This window comes from Galleria mellonella, unplaced genomic scaffold, assembly GCF_026898425.1.
Source record: "Galleria mellonella isolate WM207_F2 unplaced genomic scaffold, CSIRO_AGI_GalMel_v1 utg139, whole genome shotgun sequence".
Lineage (NCBI taxonomy): Eukaryota > Metazoa > Arthropoda > Insecta > Lepidoptera > Pyralidae > Galleria > Galleria mellonella.
This window is the reverse complement of record NW_026441995.1, coordinates 4,648,614-4,666,811: the sequence shown is the minus strand read 5'-3', so window position 1 is coordinate 4,666,811 and position 18,198 is coordinate 4,648,614. Positions and strand designations below refer to the sequence as shown.

Below are 18,198 nucleotides of genomic sequence, written 5' to 3'. Positions count from 1 at the left end.
CGAAATTAAAATATCCTATGTCCGTCTCCATCCCATGTAGTACGTGTATACTAAATTTTAAAGTGTTGGTTAAGCCGTTAATGCATTATAAAGTAACAAACAAACTCACTTTCGCATTTATAATAATAATATATATAATAATACATAAAAACAAATCTTGGGTGGTATTAAAATAATTTGGTTCAAATTTTAACATTCTTTTTGAAGCACTTTTTTTAGTGTATATATAGGTAATAAAAAAATGCATTAAAAATAATACAAAAAGTTATATTTAATACTTTGTACAAAAATATGCATTTAATATGGCGTTACTGGACGTAACTCGAATGGAATGATCGTTACTAATAATACAATAAACACACAATGGATGCAATATAAAAAAAAAAATATATCGTGTATGAAAATAAAAACACTGAAAACAATCAATCAACTTAGCACGTGGACCTAGAAATGTCTTCTAACGTTTCACAAATATTACACGTAATTATAAATATAATAGGTATATTATTGCATGAATATTAACGATATCTTTATATACGTTAAAATATATCGAATATCTATATATTTAAATAAAATTTCAAAATCTACCTGCAATATCCGAATTTCCAATTTCAAAATGGTTTTTCTGTTTGAATGTCCCGAATCTAAGTTAAAGTAGATTACAAAAGTATCAATTTATAGCATATTTGGTATATCATTACATTTCATAGGGTCATTTTGTATAGTTTTAAACGTAAATAAAAATTGTAATGTCCAATGGATAAAATAAATTTAAAGATTAATATAATAGAAACATTTCTAAGAACATATTATGAATAAAATTATATTGGTGTATCAATAATGGGTCCAGGATGAGAAATAGCCTGTTTTCTTTCCTGCACAGCCGTGACTAACTTTCTGTAGGGTCCGAGCGGAAGACCCAGTGACCTCAAATCGCTTTCAGTGAGCAGCATGAGGGCATCCAAGTCTATTTGTTCGTCCTTGAACTTCTGCACGTACTGGCCCAGGCCCCAGGCGGTGAGGAAACGCTCGAGGGATGCATACCCTGACTCTTCGGCTTCACCTTCCTCGTCTGATGACACTGTTGAACTTTCTGAAAGTCATATTGTTTCATGTAATATTTATAAAAACAAATATTATTTATGGATTTAAAATAAACATGTGCAATCCACGTCGAAACGTCGGTAATAAAGAAACAGATATGTAGGTACTATTTACCTGCAATTGTTTTTGCATAGCATTAAGTCCCGATTGTGTATTTAAAATAGGAGAAAACAAGGCGAATATAAAAAAAAAGTGTTCATCAACAAATATTAAAAATTGATGACATTCATGTCAACTATGTTAGAACCTTAGATTATGTAGACAGAGTGTCACAAATTCTTCAGAAACTGTCAAATTTTTATCTGTGTGCGTAAATTGGGTTACTAGTATGTATAGTATAAGGTTAAATTGAAAATTAAAAACGATAAAAAATACTTACGCATTTATTTAAAAGAACGGAATAAACAGAGTATAATGATTTATGAAGATGCTTATCTTTACTGATTACTTTGATTTATATCTAAATATAGACATAAAATGTGTTTTATATCATGTCATTGAAAATAGCCGCCAGTTTAATCAATATATGTATATTAATTTGTAAACAGTAAGTATATATGTATATTTATGCCAGAAAAATTGTTATCAACTCATATTTAAAAAATCGACTCGATCTGGGAATTTTGTTTTTTTTTCTTCTTGCAACTGACAAAATGTGTACCAAAATTTTGTCAGCCGTATGTGACTTTAGCTAACTAAATTTTGAGCCGTTTTTGACACTCAACTCCATCTCTTCAAGGTTAGTTTAATCATGAAAGACCAAATGGGCTACTCTCGAAGTAACTTGACCGACGTATCAAAATAGATGTAGGTACATGGGAATAATCACATTTCACGTATTTTTTTTTATAATGGCCTGATCCATAGCTACTAGATAAATTGTTATTTATATTATGAATTTACCAGATTGATTCCATTCAGCGGGCTGGTAGGCGTGCCTAGCAGCTAGAGAGCCCGCAGAGCCAATGGACAAGTCCTCGCCCGCTGTGCCGGCCGGCAACGCGCTCAGTGTCGCTGTTATAGACCGCCTGTACATTAAATTTTTATATGTAATTAATTTTGTTTTCCCATTTATTTGCTCATCACGTTATACTGTGAATTATTCTTGTCTATGGTCTATTGGTAGATAACGCCATATGGTGTTAAGTCCGGCATTTACAATAAGCGTATTCAAGTCTAAAATAAACATACTAAAAGTATATTTAATCTTGATTATTCCATTATTATATTATTTCTTATTTACAGAATGTTATTATGTACTTACATAAATACTTAATTATTTGACAATACTAATTCAGTGTTGACCATGAATTATTATCTTAAAATGTATCAGATTGAATCAGCATTTGAATCTATACCTCTCAGCTATATGAGCTAAGTAACTAAAAAGAAAAGTTTTTTTTTTGCAAATTAGAATGGCCTACGTAATGGAAAGTGGTAACCGTCGCCTATAAATATGAACAGTACCATGGACATAATAGAGTATACTGTATTGCTCATGAGACACTTTATGCGTTGCCATTCAGGAAAACTAAGCTGTTATGCCTCTGTACTCTGTAATTTCATTGTCATCTCTCACCCTTGATACTGAAACAACTGCTTCACAGCAGAAACACGAATGAGACAAAAGTACTCAAGCAGATGACTTTTATACAGTCACCCTCTGTTCTCAGTTTTCTGGTGTATACCTATATTAATAAATTATTATTATTTGTATAGAATTACTTTAAAAGTATACCATATTGGTTACAATACAATACAATGTAACCAAAGTATAACATTCAATTTAAGAGCTAGGTTACAATTAATAGAGAAATATTAGGATAGAAGGAATAACAAGAACGCTTTTATAGAATTATAAGAATTCATTTGAAAGAAGAAATAATAGACAAGAATGGAATTTGATAGGTCGATGAAGTTCTAAGTGAGATGAGATCTAAATGAAGAGAAAGATCATGAAAAAAGTGGATAGCTTATGATTGTATGACGTATCTAAGTAGGTAAATATAGAATTAACAGTGATCTAATATCATAGTAATTATTCATACCTATTTTTTAATACTTCAATTTCATATTTGCGCCTATATGGCATACCCATTATCAATAACAATTCATTAAGTGGGCTGAATACTGATTTTATTATCTTCAGTGTTTGTTGGCGTCGTTTAATTGTGTTTATCTTAGGTCTTTATCTAATGATTAGATTCGATTAAAAACGTAGATAGAGAATAGAATCTACGGAGTCTTCCTTATCTATAATTAGAATAATCAGGACTGCAGGTACTATCCTTAATCTATGAGAATATTAAATTTTTATTAACAATTCAAAGTATCCAATATCTTTGTTAACGATATAGCAATATAAGGGAGTTTCAATAATAGTTTAGATTCAAAATTATATAAGTTACATTTATAATTAAACTTAAAACTTTAAATTTAAAATCTTAAAAGAAAAATGATTCAGTAAAACGTTCTTGATAAAATTTTTATGTGACTAATTCGTAAGTTTATACTTTTGTAAAAAAAAAGAATTATTTAAATCGGTTTATAAATGATGGAGTTCTGAGTTACAAATATATTTAAAAAAGAATACAACTGAATTTAGTATCCTTTCCTTTTTTAAAATCGATTGATAAAAATATGCTCACGTTCATAATACCTGATGTGGTAGTCAGAGGTATTTTTTATGAGTGATAATGTAATTGGTTGTATTGGTAAGATTTAAGGAGGACCACGTGGAAGTCGACCTTATAGTGTTTATTGCTAACACCGAGTAAATAGAAGAGATATATTTAGCAAAACATTTACCTTACACATCAAATAATTTAAATTATTATATTTATTACATTAAATGCTTGAGAATTTTACCTGAAAGCGACACTTCCGAATCCTGGTCTGTCGAAAATGCTGGCTGGCTCTTGTAGTAACACTTCCTGACCAATCCCACTGTCGTCATTTGGTGGAATTGTAAAGTCTGGCTGACTTGCTGATCTGGAATATTTGGAAAGTTCATTAATTATTTTCTCTCTAATTACACTGGGTTGGCTGGAAGAGATCTCTTTTAAAGATAAGCCCTCTCTTGCTAACAAGTTTTTATTTTTTTCTGCTCTACCCAAAGGTTTTTTGTATTATATTCTAAGCGGTGTAATAAAAAGTAAATAAATATATAAACAATACGTGAATCAGAATATATATATATATATATATATATATATATATATATATATATATATATATATATATATACGGGCGCACCTGGTAAGCTGCGGCTTGGTAGAGTCCTCTCCGAAGACGTCTGCGACCGGCGCACGCGGTTGCGGGCCCGCGCCGAATGTACCCACGTACATCACTTCCGAGTCGCGCCGCAGCCCCGTCAGCGACGTCACTGACCGCCGACCCGTCGTCTCCACCTCACCCACCTGGGGTGGGCAGGGATTGTTAATAATGGATAATTTGAAGGGTGGGAAACGGGTAGTTTGTAATGCGGACTACCAGTCCTATTGCTAGTAATATACCATGTCTAGTCAAACACCACGTGCCCCCCCCCCCCCTGGAAACCATCGTGCTGAATTTCTGGTGTATACGTCATGATGGGCTAACTTGACCTGCCTTTTCATTGTATCTATCATCTCACACTAGTGCCCCGCCAACGTATACCGTTAGCGCAGGCGGGGGGTTACCATTCCATTGTCATCTATTAAGAAAAGGTTTGAAGAGTAGGTAGGTGGTGGTAAAATTACAGGGTACATATGAAGTCAGTCTTTAAAAATGGCATAGCAGGAGGGGTATCGCGGGTACACAGTATTCTGTAACGTTCACGGTCCCCTTCGTGTTACTGTTTTCCATCAGGTGGGCTGTCATTCTTTGCCGTTCGAAGTTTTATAAAAAAGAAGTGGGTAATAAATGATCCCATTTCTAACGATATTCCCTATTTATTTATTTTTACTTTTGCGCAGATTAAGTCTATAAGGCGGACTAAATGCTTGATTGTATTCTCTACCAGGTAACCTAACAGGCTAATTTTTATTGTATTTAGTATAATGGGCTAATACATTCGCTTTCATCTTCACGTATCATCTCTCACTGGTGGAGCACCGGCCAGCGTATTTCGATAGCGCAGGCGAGGTTACCATTTTATTTCGACTATTGAAAAAAGAAATAAAAAGCCTTACCATTTACAATTTAAATCACATTTATAATTTTTTACAGTATTTTTAAAGTATATTTGCAGTTTTACATTGGAAATAAATGTCCTGAAGTTCAAGCTTCAAATCTGGTGTTTACTTTATCTGATGATTTGTGTTCTTGAAATGCTGTCTAAAATGGGTCTATTTCATTAGTTTTTATATCAGTAAAAGCTTTTTCTTTATACTAACTAATGGCAAACAAGTTTACGGCCTACCTGATGACTGATAGTCGTTGGCTATATATGATCATAGACAAAAGTTTTTTTTGGATTAAATAATTTTTAGAAAAGAATGAATCAGTAGCCGCCCTAGATGGATGAATGAGTTGAGAGGTCGATATGGGCTATTTTTAGGTAACATTTGTCGACCAAATAGATGACGCGCTAAAGAAGACCTAAATTAAGGGGACGTTTAATCAACGAATTTTGTATGAAAAAGGGACTGTTTAAATAGCATTTGGAGTTCTATAATTGTGCCTACCCCAATGGTAGACAGACGTGACATATATTTAAGCAAAAAATTGAATTTTGGAACGAAATAAAAATCGAATCTGGCAACACTGGTTGTTCTTCAAAAGGATTAGATTTCAGGGCCGATTAAAACGTTTCTATACCTTAAAATCGTCATTGGGTCCTGTTCTCCCAACTGTGTTGTTGCGCAGTTTGCTAGCAAGCGCCTTTTTGTAGACGGCTCCGCGACCCTTTGCTCCAGAGTTCACCGTACCTACTAACGAGCTATACGTAGGTCGTGGTTGGTCTTCCGCTAGGAGGTTTCCTGAAAGATAAATTAACGGGTTATGTTAATGCGAATGCGAAAAAACACGCAAAAGACTGGGAGAACTGATAAGCTGGCAACACTAGTTGAGTTAGCTGTCAAACTAAATTGATAAGCATGTAATGTTACTTTTGTTGTTTGTAATCTAAAATTAATTAAAGCTTTATTTCAATATTTTTGTTTTTCAACATTCCAATGATGCTGTTTGATAAATAAAAGTGCTTTTAATTTATCTAGTAATTAAGAAGCGATCGTGTTACGTAATACATTTATTTTTTTACATTTGTAAAAAATATAGACAGTAGATTGGCTGATATTTATTAATTAATATTTACCTTGGCTAGACGACCTGGTCATCTTCTGTTTAAGCGCCAGAAGTACATTACTCGGCCGATGCGGCATCGGCGTCACGTCCTCATTGTAACCTTGCTCCCATTCTTTTGCTAACTTTTTGAATTCCTTTTCCGCCATCACCTCTGCCTTACTCTGTCTCTTTTGATATTGTTTCTGATATTTCTCGTAGTCTTTCTTTGCTTTTTCTTTCAGTGCTTTTGATTTTTTCCTATAATATTTTACCGAAATATAATTTAGTTGAAAATTTATACTAATTAAAAAAAAACGCCCTTAAAGTATGTTTCAACTGAACGGAATGAAAAATTGTTGACTGGTAGAGGTCTGTTAAGTATACATTACATTTACACCAGGCATTAAAGTTTAAATAAATAAATTATACTCACTTATCATTATTCTCCAACTTTGCCGTCGCCTGATCTAAGTATCTCAATATATCCTCTCTGCCATTGATGGCGGCTAACTCCTGAGCAGTGTGGCCGTCGACGTCCATGGCGAACACATTTGCTCCGAAGTTGACCAGAAATGTGACGCACTCCTTGTATCCCCTCGCTGCTGCGAAGTGCAATGCTGTATTACCGAAGTAATCAGCTTTGTCGGGCTCGCCTCTGAAGAATTAATAAGTAATAAGTCTACAAATAGGTGGACATAATAGAATAAGGAATCACTAATTTTAAGTACATTATATTTTACTAGTCTTTAATCGCTATTTTTTTCACGCAACGCGACAAAGCGAGGTATCGATGATGGAATACAAGTAGGAGAAATAGGCGAGGAAGAAGTCAGGTTGACCTGACTTCATCCTCACTCACCTTCCCACCCATTCAGGGGGAAGGGATTGTTAGTCTTCATTGCTACCAATATACCCTATTAGATCAACCTCCACGCGGTTCCGCTTGGAAACTATCGTGACTAATTTATCGTTGAATTCGTCACGATGGGCTAACTCACCTGCCTTTTCATCCTCACCTATTATCCCTGGTGTCTTGCTAGTATATACAGATAGGGCAGGCGAGGTTACTACACTATTTTCACCTATTAAAACCCACCCATTTAGGGGGAAAAGGGTTGTTACTAACGGGATTTAACAGCGACATTGTTAGCAATATATCCACCGTAGGGTGACCTCCGTGCGGTTTCCCAAAGAAACCATCGTAGTTAATTGTTGTCGATTCAAGAAACTCAACTATGCTTTTTTAATTATACAGCACTATCATACCTACTTTTAGTCGATTACCTTAAGGTTGTCTTGAAAAGATTGCTCTCAGCAATAAGACCGCCTTACTGTACTTATACAATTGTATCGTTGTGTTTGTAAATTGCCTTGCTTATTTCCTATATTGTATAATGCATATAAAGTATATTCATTCATTCATTCATTATTATGACTTCATCTTCACGTATCTTCTCTCACTGATGCTCTGCTAGCGTATACCGATAAAGACTAAAAAAGACGCACCCACCACTCTGTCATCTCCTACTAGTACTCGGCTAGCATAAATTAATAGCACTGGCAGATTCCCATGCCATTTTTTTCATAGAATATACATATAACAGTCTATAACTTTGCCATGTGGTCCTGGCATAGAATGGGTCACCCCTTCCTTTCGCGTGGTTATCGTAAGAAGCGACTAAGGGAAGGCGAGGGATGGGCAGCAGTGTGCCTTTTAAAACACTTGTAAAACTTGACTGCGGTTGCCAAATGTGGCAACTACTGGTAAACCCCCCAAGGGGGAGGCTTATGTTCATCAGTGGACAGTTAAGGGCTGATATGATGATGATGATGCCATATCCTTACTATTAAACGTACTTTTGACCTGTTATTACTATAATGTTTCTATTTTTGGAGCAATTTGTTCTATTTCTCTATAATAGGAGCTAATCTAATCATTCAAGATTTATTTTGATTACTAACGATATTTAAATATGATAATTGTATCGCTCTTTGATCTGATATCTAATCACAAGGTTAGAACTCTTTATATATACCGACAATATAAGTATCTAATTAGATACGCCTCGTGGCTTTGCTCGCGTGAATCTGTTTAATTAAAATTAACTTATATGTTAATTATTGTGGCCTACCTGTGAACTATCTAATTATCTATATGAGTACTTACATATAAAACATCGTTACAAACTTACACTATGATAACTATTAGTAGAATGGTTCTTCCTTTGGCGCAATTTTCTTACTTTATTTTTTATTTTTATGCAACTCATAATGGCAAACAAGCTAACAGTCCACCTGATGGAAAATGGTAACTGTCGCTTATACGTATGAGAAGTACCATGGACATAACAGAGTATACTGTTTTGCCCATGATACCCCTCTGGCTTTGCCATTCTTAAGGACTAAGGTGTTATTCCTTTGTAGCTTGTAAATTCACTGTCATATCCCACTCTTCAAACCGAAACACAGCCATGCAAACACGACTGCTTTACAGTTGAAACACGAATGTGACAGAGGTACCCAAGCAAACGACTTTTGTACAAAGTCTCACTCTGGTACTTACTAATACATTTTTTTTTTCATTTATTTATTCTTTATTGACTACATTACAAAAAATGTTTGGTACAAAAGGCGGGCTTAATGCTATATAGCATTCTCTTCTAGTCAATCTTTACAGTTAGTAACAAACTTACTTTTAAACCGTATGGTTTAAAAGTATTTTTAATACGATATTTATAGACATGCACAACGGGAATTTAACCAGTTTACTGTGATTGATGTTTAATTGACAATTTCATTCGGAAGTCGAAACAGAACTCACTAGAAACAAAGACGAGAATCCTTCGCTGCTTCTGTCATCTGAGCCGTCTCTTATCACCGCTATGTCTGTTCCCAACACCGCCTGTATCGACGTCTGCATGGGTTTTGCGAGACGAGACGCTGTGACTTAAAGTGCCGTACGCCCCCTGAAGAGGACTTTCGGATAAAGTACAAACAATTGTCGCAAACGACAAACGCAATAAGTTCGTAAAATTTCCGTTGTGCATGTATATATAGACATTGTAATAAAGTTGTCTATAAATGGACTATATTTAAGAAAAATCAATATATGGGTCTTAACAAGACTAACAAATGTTAAAGGACATAAGATAACAACAAAGAAATACAACCGAATTGAGAAGCTTCTTCTTTCTTGAAGTTAGTTGAAAATTGATGAACATATAGGTAAATAAACAGACCCCAAACATCAATCGCTCAGCAAGATTAGCGTAGAATTGGATGAACATTGTAAAAAGTCAAAATTAGTTGAATACATGCAACAACTTATGGTTATTGGCGTATAGGGGATTCTCAAACATGGTGTTTTCATTGATTTTGGTAATTAATATGTGCAGGAATGCGCGTGTACGCTGTCCTAATGATAAGAGTTGCAAAAAAAAATATTTTTATTCATTTAAATGATTCAAAGGTTGTGGCTATGACTGAATCTTATTTGAAGCATTTTTCGTCATTTGCAGGTGCAAATTATTTCGTGCGCACAGGCCCTTATGCCTATACTGAATTTAGATCATAAAGTAGTACTTAGTCTATGATATCCAATACACATCACGTGACCACCGTGTAGGTCACTGTTATTGATGATAATCTATGATATCTTTTATTTTTATTGTAAAAGTAATGATGACTACGCATTATACGGTGATACGATTATGACACACTTTCTTATGATCCATTCCTGTGCTTTAAACGAGTATCATCAAATGCTTCAAAGGTATAACATTTTTCAATTAAATCGGTTCTTTTGTACAGTTTCCCTGTGGTACTCTCATTCACCTTAATCAATATTATAAAGAGGAATTTTTGATTTTTTTTTTTGATTCTTTTTTAATCAACCGATTTTAAAACTTCTTCCACCTTTACAAATTTACATGATCAATGATTTACACAGGCTGTATTTTAGTCTAAAAAATATTATAATATGTTTTTCAAGTAATTTGTAAAAATATTATTAAGGTACTAATTATGTAGAGTGATTTCATAATACTTATAATTATCATTTGTACTTTATGAAATCATTACAAACCCAAACTTACAGATAGACATCATTTACATGGTAATTTTGTGCATAACACTGGTACAGTTTCGCAGTTAATTTAGCGTTACTTATCATATTAAAGTGTCATTGCTTGTTTGGAGTTGTAAAAAGTGAAAGCTAGGACCGTGCTGTGATGAGGTAAGAAGCGGTCGAGTTTAAAGAAAATTCCAGATAACTCGACGCCGCTACGCAAGAACAATGCGCGAAAACGACAGTGAAAAATTATACTGTATGAGTATATTCCAGTAATGAGTAATTATTTTATTGGAATTATTACCATTTGTAATTAGAATAACTTTATTAGATTACTGTTGATTGTTTCTGTTATCGTGGTAACGTTGATAATCATATTTTTATTGTATTACGACGGACTTCATTTACTAAAGGGCTATACTTGAATAATTACGGAATAAAGATAAGGCGACGCCTTTGAATTGCAGTTTATGATAAGTACTTACTACGTTACAAAAAGCAACCTTACCTAAACTGGTAGGTATTTAGTAAAGTTTAATCGTTTTTACACAGGTATAATAAAATTTTAGACAGATTTTTTTGTTAAACTGTAATCGACATAAATCGTTGAATCAAGTATTTATAAATAACGTTTTTATATTAGTAACTAGAAAAAATAAGAACTAGAAATAATAAAAAACAGAATGAAATCATCACACGATGATAGTACTGACGCTGTTTTAAATGTAATTAATAACTAACTATTTCACTATTAAAAAAATACATTTCTATTTAATTTAAATTTGCACAATAACAAATCAGCCATCTGTTATGGGATGCCTGTAAGAGGTTTTGTCAGAATTTATTATTATATTACTATATCTATTTGTTCTCCATTAACCAAAGGTTGCCCTAGTGATAAGACCGCACTTTGTACCTTCTTATGCCCATAATTTGATCTGTACTTTATTCTATTGTGTTTTAATTGAATTTTCTAATTGTCATTAAATATTTTTATGTATTAGGTGCAATAAAGAGTTAAACAAATGAATAAAATTATAATTAAATACTAACCCTCTCCCACATAACAGTCTCAGAGCCTCGATGTGCCCTTCGAAGGCGGCCCACAGGGTGGGGGTCATGCCCGACTCGTCCTTGTTGTTGCATTCCTTCCTTGTTGCTTCTCGTAACACGTCGAGCAGGCCATCTTTGGCCGCTCTGAAACAGCAAATGTATTTACATTAATAATTATTACTAACTAGCTATATTTTGCGACTTCACCCGCTTGTATCAGCACATAAAGTATATATACGCTAATGTTTATGTGTGCTGAGTTAGGAAATAACCTTCGAGTGTTACAAATAATCAAATCTGTTCAGTAGTTTTTGCGTGAAACAGTACAAAAACACCTAATAAAATTTTGCGTTCGTAATTCAAATTTTTTTTTCAAATACACTAGTTGGGGGAAGAGATTGTTAATAAAGCGGACTGTCAGTCCCATTGCTAGCAATATCAGGTCGACTTCCACGTGCCCCCTCCCCTGAAAAATATCGTGCTGAATTCCAGGTATATTTATTTATTTGTACCGTGAAGCAGTTGTGTTTGCATGGCTATGTTTCGGTTTGAAGGGTGGGATATGGCGTGAATTTACAGGGTACAGAGAAATAACACTTGAGTCCTCAGGAATGGCAACGCATGGGGGGTATTATGGGCGAAACAGTATACTCTGTTATGTCCATGGTACTGCTCATGTCTATAGGCGACGGTTATCACTTTCCATTAGGTGGGCCGTCAGCTAGTTTGCCATTCTAAGTTGTATAAAAAAAAGGCGGAATTACTACTCCATTCCACTGGGATTTGATACTAATTATTTATATAATAATAATCGACGTTGTTATTTTACTATCTCAAGGGAAGCTGTGAAATATTAACTCCAATATCGAAAAATACTCAATAAAAAATAGGATTACTATGTAGAGACATGAAGAATAAATATGTTATAAATGTAATTGTTCTTCCGCTGGGATCTCATATACCGTCACAGCACCAGATCGCTCTTGGGAACTAAGATTATCTGTCTCTTATTTAGTGGATTTAATGGATGATAATGGAATGGTAGCCTCGTCTGCACTATTGGTATACACCGGCGGGGCTCCAGTGAGGGATGATAAGTGAAAATAAAAGAGCAGGTCAGTTAGTCCATCGTGATAAATACACATGGAATTCAGTACGATGGTTTCCAGGGAGACCACGTGGAGGTCGACCTGACGGGGTTTATTTCTAATAATGGTACTGGTAGTTCGCATTACTAACAATCCCTCCCCCCCTTATTTAGTGGGTTATCCTTAATATTCAACACCGCTTTAATAGAGGACGAAAAATTGTGATCTACTGATAAGATACAAAATTGTTATCAAAACAATAAAGACCGCCTTTGGTTTGTAATAGATTAAAAGAACCTTCTTTTATCTCTAATTAATTGGTAATATATTTTTTTATTATTAGTGCTGCATAATGAGCTTATCTTAATGGTTACCTTTATCTTATAGATTGATAAAAAACAAAGTAATAAATAACGCAGGGTTTTCACGGTATTGATATGCAGGACACTAGCATCTGCCGCCGGTGATTGGGACGACTGTAAATCGCGAGCCCCAGTCACCGGCACACGGCGCTGAGAGGAATTCCGAGGTGGTTTTTAGTGGGTAAAAATCCTACAGTACCCACCGTCATCCCGCTGGCGGTGGGTCTCTTTCTGAAGATTTTCCCCTCGATCAAAAAAAAAAAGGACACTAGCATCTATGTTGCCCAAGGGAACCATTAAAAACTCAAATGAACTCGAAAATTAATTAAATCTACTATTGATTAAAAATTATTTTGTTTAATTCCGCATACATTTGTACCATTGGTAGTGGAATTAAACAAAATAATTCTTATCACTGATAAGGACTTCCGCAAAATAACACCTAGTTAAGTAAATTTAGTGTTTTATGTAATGGCGTAATGATTTGTTCACTAATTGAATATTGGTTAGCAAACTGTGAAAACTGTCTATATTCGGTGTTTCTCTAAGTGAATTTACAGGTTACAAACGAATAACACCTGAGTTCTCAGAAATGGTAACGCATGGGGGTTATCATGGGCGAAACAGTATACTCTATTATGTCCATGGTACTGCTAAAGTCTGTAGCCAACGGTTACCACATTCCATCAGGTGGGCCGTCAGGTTGTTTGCCATTCTAAGTTGCACAAAAAAAGTGATATAAAACGAAGCAATTAGACAGAAAACCAACATAGTTTAACGAATTTGCAAGCTGAAGTGGCAGCGGACTGGTCATATCTGTCCTAGAACCGACAATCGCTGGAGTAGGTGTGTTCAAAGGTGGAGATTACGATTTGAAAACTTTAACGAGAGTAGACTTTTTTAATAGGTGAAAATGGAATGGTAACCCCATCTGTGTGTCGGTATACGCCTGGTGGGGCACCAGAGAAGAATGACAAGTGAGAATGAAGGCAGGCCAGTTGACTTATAGTGATCAATATAACAAGATTTAACCACGATGGTTTCTAGGGGGAAGCATTGTTATATGGTTGACGTTCCACCTATTCATAACAAGCGCTTGGCTTCATCGTTATTTATATGAACAGGCAGAATGGAAATCTCTTCCAGCGTCTGTGTTTTCAAATTTTTTAATACGTAGTCTTTCAATGTTAGAGAGAATATCCTCATGTTATTTAACTCCAGGTGAGTTTGTACTCAAATGCGATATGTCATGCTCCTACCATGACGACGGATCTGTCTGTCACCACTGTCACCACGGCAACCTTATGCATGCCAGTTCCATAGCACTGATCGATGTACTGATAAGGAAGACCCGTTATGCAAAAACAGTTCTTCAAAACTGTGCACTATTGGTTCAAATTCGATGTCGTACAATTTTGTTTCACCCTATGTGACCATGTGCATCCAACCGCGAAGGTGCCGGCTGTAGTTGTAAACGATAAACTTAAATAGAAAGGCTACTGCCCTTAAAACATGTTAGGGCATTAGCTTTGTTGACATTTCCTGCAACTTGAAATGGCAAATAGGCAGTATGTTGTGTTATAACTAGTACATATCTATTAAGAATAATTTTTTTTAGATAATTTAATTAGATGGAAATCAATATTATTTAGAATAGTTTATACATGAGAAAAAATCTGTCTAAACATAAGAATTGATATTTACTTTAATCTTGATAGCGGTTTTAACTTAAGGATATTTTAGGTATAACTAGCATCGTAAATAATGATTTTCGATCATTCAGTTACATTACCAGAGTTATTTTACCAGAGGGAGACTTTGTACAAAAGTCGATTGCTTGGGTACCTCTGTCCCATTCGTGTTGCAACCGTGAAGCAGTTGTGTTTGCATGGCTGTGTTTCGGTTTGAAGGGTGGGATATGGCGTGAATTTACTGGGTACAGAGGAATAACACCTGAGTCCTCAGGAATGGCAACGCATGGGGGGTATCATGGGCGAAACAGTATACTCTGTTGTGTCCATGGTACTTTTCATGTCTATAGGCGACGGTTACCATTACCACTTTCCATCAGGTGGGCCGTCAGCTTGTTTGCCATTCTAAGTTGTATAAAAAAAAAACCATTAAACATCTACAAAAATATATAATATAGACTTGTCAAAAATATAACAGTACTGTTTTTTTTTTGGCATTTCGTTGCATAATCCAAAATTTCTAAATATTAGAGGCATTGTATTTTACCATATATCGCGTATAATAAATGTCATAGAAAGATGCTGCGTGACTGATTATCAGTGCTGGCACACAATGCTAATATGAAAATAAGTAACCTGCATTGACTGGGTTATTGAAATGTTATTTAATTGTACCCTGCGTGCACGGAAACGACGGTAACGCGTAGGAGACACGCTTCGCGGACTGTCAAAATAGTTCAATGTCCTACATAAAATTCATGTTTTGCGGTGAGAGCGCTAATATAAATGTATTCATCATGGTGTAAGAGATTCCGCGTTTATTGAAATGATAGTGAACAGAGCATATACGTGACATATGGTAGACGTTTTTGACATTTACTATTAACAAAAATTTTTGTATATCTAACAATGATTGATAATAGGAAACTTAATTTGCATGCTATAGAATTTTAGCAAGACATGTGCACACTTAAATATAATTATAACATCACTATATACCATGCTTAAAGCAAATAAATATTTATTATTATTACTATACTTGTCTTTTAAATTTCTCAGCTTTTAACGCTGGTAATTATACTACACTTACGGGTACGTGACCAAGTAAGTGCAGTGTGTATGTTTTGTATGGAAGGTTATGCTTGTGTATGACGGGTGGCTACTTCATCCTCATCCATATTTAAGATTTTTCTGACTATTCTGCAAGATTATTATTATTATTATAATTATAGGGTTACTGCTGTTTTCAATTGATGAAAATGGAATAGTAATACCATAATTGCTATCAGTATACGCTAGTAGGGTTCCACCATTCCAGTGAGGGATGATAGTTAAGAATAAAGTCAGATCGGTTGGTCCATTGTAACAAATTCACGAGTGATTAAAGGGAGCGGACGACATGGAAGTTGATCAGGCAGGGTATTTTTATAGCTGCTATACCCTATTGATAATAATCACCTTCGTCCTGATTGCTCTGTTTGTTAATTCTGCATTAAGAATTGATCAATTGGCAATGCAAAATGATGTTACAGTTTGGCACCATTGCTAGCAATATCAGCCCGACCTTCCTGTGGTCCCTTCTGGTAACCATCGTGCTGAATTCCAGGTATATTCATCCCCGCCTGTGCTAACGATATACGCTGGCGGGACACCAGTGAGGGGTGATATGTGAGGATGTAAAGGCAGGTCAGTTAGCCCATCCTGATGAATATACCTGGAATTCCGCACGATGGTTTCCAGGAGTGACCACGTGGAGGTCGACATAACGGTATATTGCTAGCAATGGGGCTGGTAGTCCGCATTACTAACAATCCACCTACCATTCCATTATCCTCAATTAAAAAAAATCGTCGCGAATTTACAAGGAGTTGACTTATTTTTTATACAACTTAGAATGGCAAACAAGCTGACGGCCCACCTGATGGAAAGTGGTAACCGTCGCCTATAGACATGAGCAGTACCATGGACATAACAGAGTATACAGTTTCGCCCATGATACCCCCCTTGCGTTGCCATTCCTGAGGACACAGGTGTTATTTCTCTGTACCCTGTAAATACACACCATATCCCACCCTTCAAACCGAAACACAGCCATGCGAACACAACTGCTTCACGGTTGAAACACGAATGGGACAGAGGTACCCAAGCAATCGACTTTTGTACAAAGTCTCGATGTACTAAGTACGATGGTCAAGGGAAGACTCCGTGGAAGTTGTAAGACACATCGGCATTGTCACAACAGACGTTAACTGTCCGCTGCTGAACTCTCCTGCTCCCCAATACCTCTTTATTGGGGAAACAGAAGAGTTCTGCCAGGGTTTTATTAGTAGTTGCCACGCATGATATTGTTTTTAATGGTAATGGAATGGTAACCCCGCCTGCGCTAACGATATACGCTGGCGGAGCACCAGTGAAGGCTGATAGATGAGAATGAAAACAGGCCAGTTAGCCCATCATGATGAATTCATCAGGAATTAAACATGATAGTTTCCAGGGAGAACCGCGAGGAGGTCGACCTGGTTGGGTATATTGCTAGCAATGGGATTCTCAGTCTCCATTACTAACAATCCCTTTCCCCCCAGTGAGGGATGTTAGGTGAGGATGAAGCAGGTCAGCTAGCCTATCGTGACTAATTTAACAATAAATTAATAACAATAGTTTCCTGGGGAAACTGCGTGGAGGTCGACCTGATAGCTTCTTTCCCCGACACTTAATATTTGTTACCAATGATAATCTAGTGGATGATAATCTAATGGCTACACTAGATCCAGTTACTAACATTTCATATCCCAAAGGTCAGCAAAAGCAAGAGTAATACTTCTAGTGTTGCACGGAACTATACTAGGTAGAATTGTGACCGTTCCCTTACTATCAGACTAGTCGTATGCTTTTAAGCCACCTTTGTCGTATAAAAAAATATAATATATTTCACAATAAGATTATATACATAAGTTAAAAAACTTTGAAATTATCAATCAGTAATCTTATCAATATGGAAAACTCTGATAATAGCTCAAATTACTCACTTGTGAAATCTGTCTGTAGTCATTTTTATGTAAATAATCACTTAAAAATTAATTCATAGCCGAGTAAATCTTAACTTTACAAAGTTTATTCAACTCATGTTTTAAACGGATTCATTCACCAACACCGCGAAATTGCAAACCGCTGAGAAAGTTAGTTTTGACACACAACAGAATAAAGTATATTTAACTTGCACTATAATATACTAATTTGTAAATTTTGGTAAATCGATATGTTACTTTTTATTGAAAAATTAACACATATTCGTATAAGTACACGTAACGAGAAAAAAAAACACCCGTTCGACGTGTGAGAATCGAGAAAGACTATTGTTATTTCATTTGCTGACTGGCCGAACCGAATGAATGTTGATTGTCCACTTAGGTGGATAAGTTCATGTTACTCACCTTTACTAAAAAAAAAAATGAAAACGAATGAATGAATTGTTGAAAATCAAAAGCAAGCTAATTAAAAAGCAAGCGCTAGTTTATAGCGACACCTATTGACAAGGTAACTGAAGTATGTGTATGAACTACACAACA

The 18,198-nt window shown here is 35.3% G+C and overlaps 1 protein-coding gene across 1 annotated transcript; it reads right to left on the bottom strand.

Annotated features, from left to right (window-relative positions):
• Positions 1 to 246: 246 nt before the first annotated feature.
• LOC113522074 (pre-mRNA splicing regulator USH1G) lies at positions 247 to 18,022 on the bottom strand. The gene is made up of 9 exons (XM_052903609.1): positions 17,659 to 18,022; positions 11,492 to 11,635; positions 6,803 to 7,024; positions 6,401 to 6,627; positions 5,905 to 6,065; positions 4,360 to 4,523; positions 3,973 to 4,095; positions 2,008 to 2,132; positions 247 to 1,093 (listed from the first exon to the last, which is right to left on the bottom strand). Exons 1-9 carry the CDS (start codon positions 17,679 to 17,681, stop codon positions 822 to 824), a joined length of 1,461 nt encoding a protein of 486 aa, XP_052759569.1. The 5' UTR covers positions 17,682 to 18,022; the 3' UTR covers positions 247 to 821.
• Positions 18,023 to 18,198: the final 176 nt, after the last annotated feature.

Bases quoted from the DNA above. Each gene is read 5' to 3' on its own strand.
- LOC113522074 (XM_052903609.1), bottom strand. From the start codon at position 17,681: ATGACTACAGACAGATTTCACAA. The intron at 11,636-17,658 runs GTGAGTAATTTG...TTGCTGTTTCAG, and splicing joins ACTACAGACAGATTTCACAA to AGCGGCCAAAGATGGCCTGC. The intron at 1,094-2,007 runs GTAAATTCATAA...TATGACTTTCAG, and splicing joins CGCTGAATGGAATCAATCTG to AAAGTTCAACAGTGTCATCA.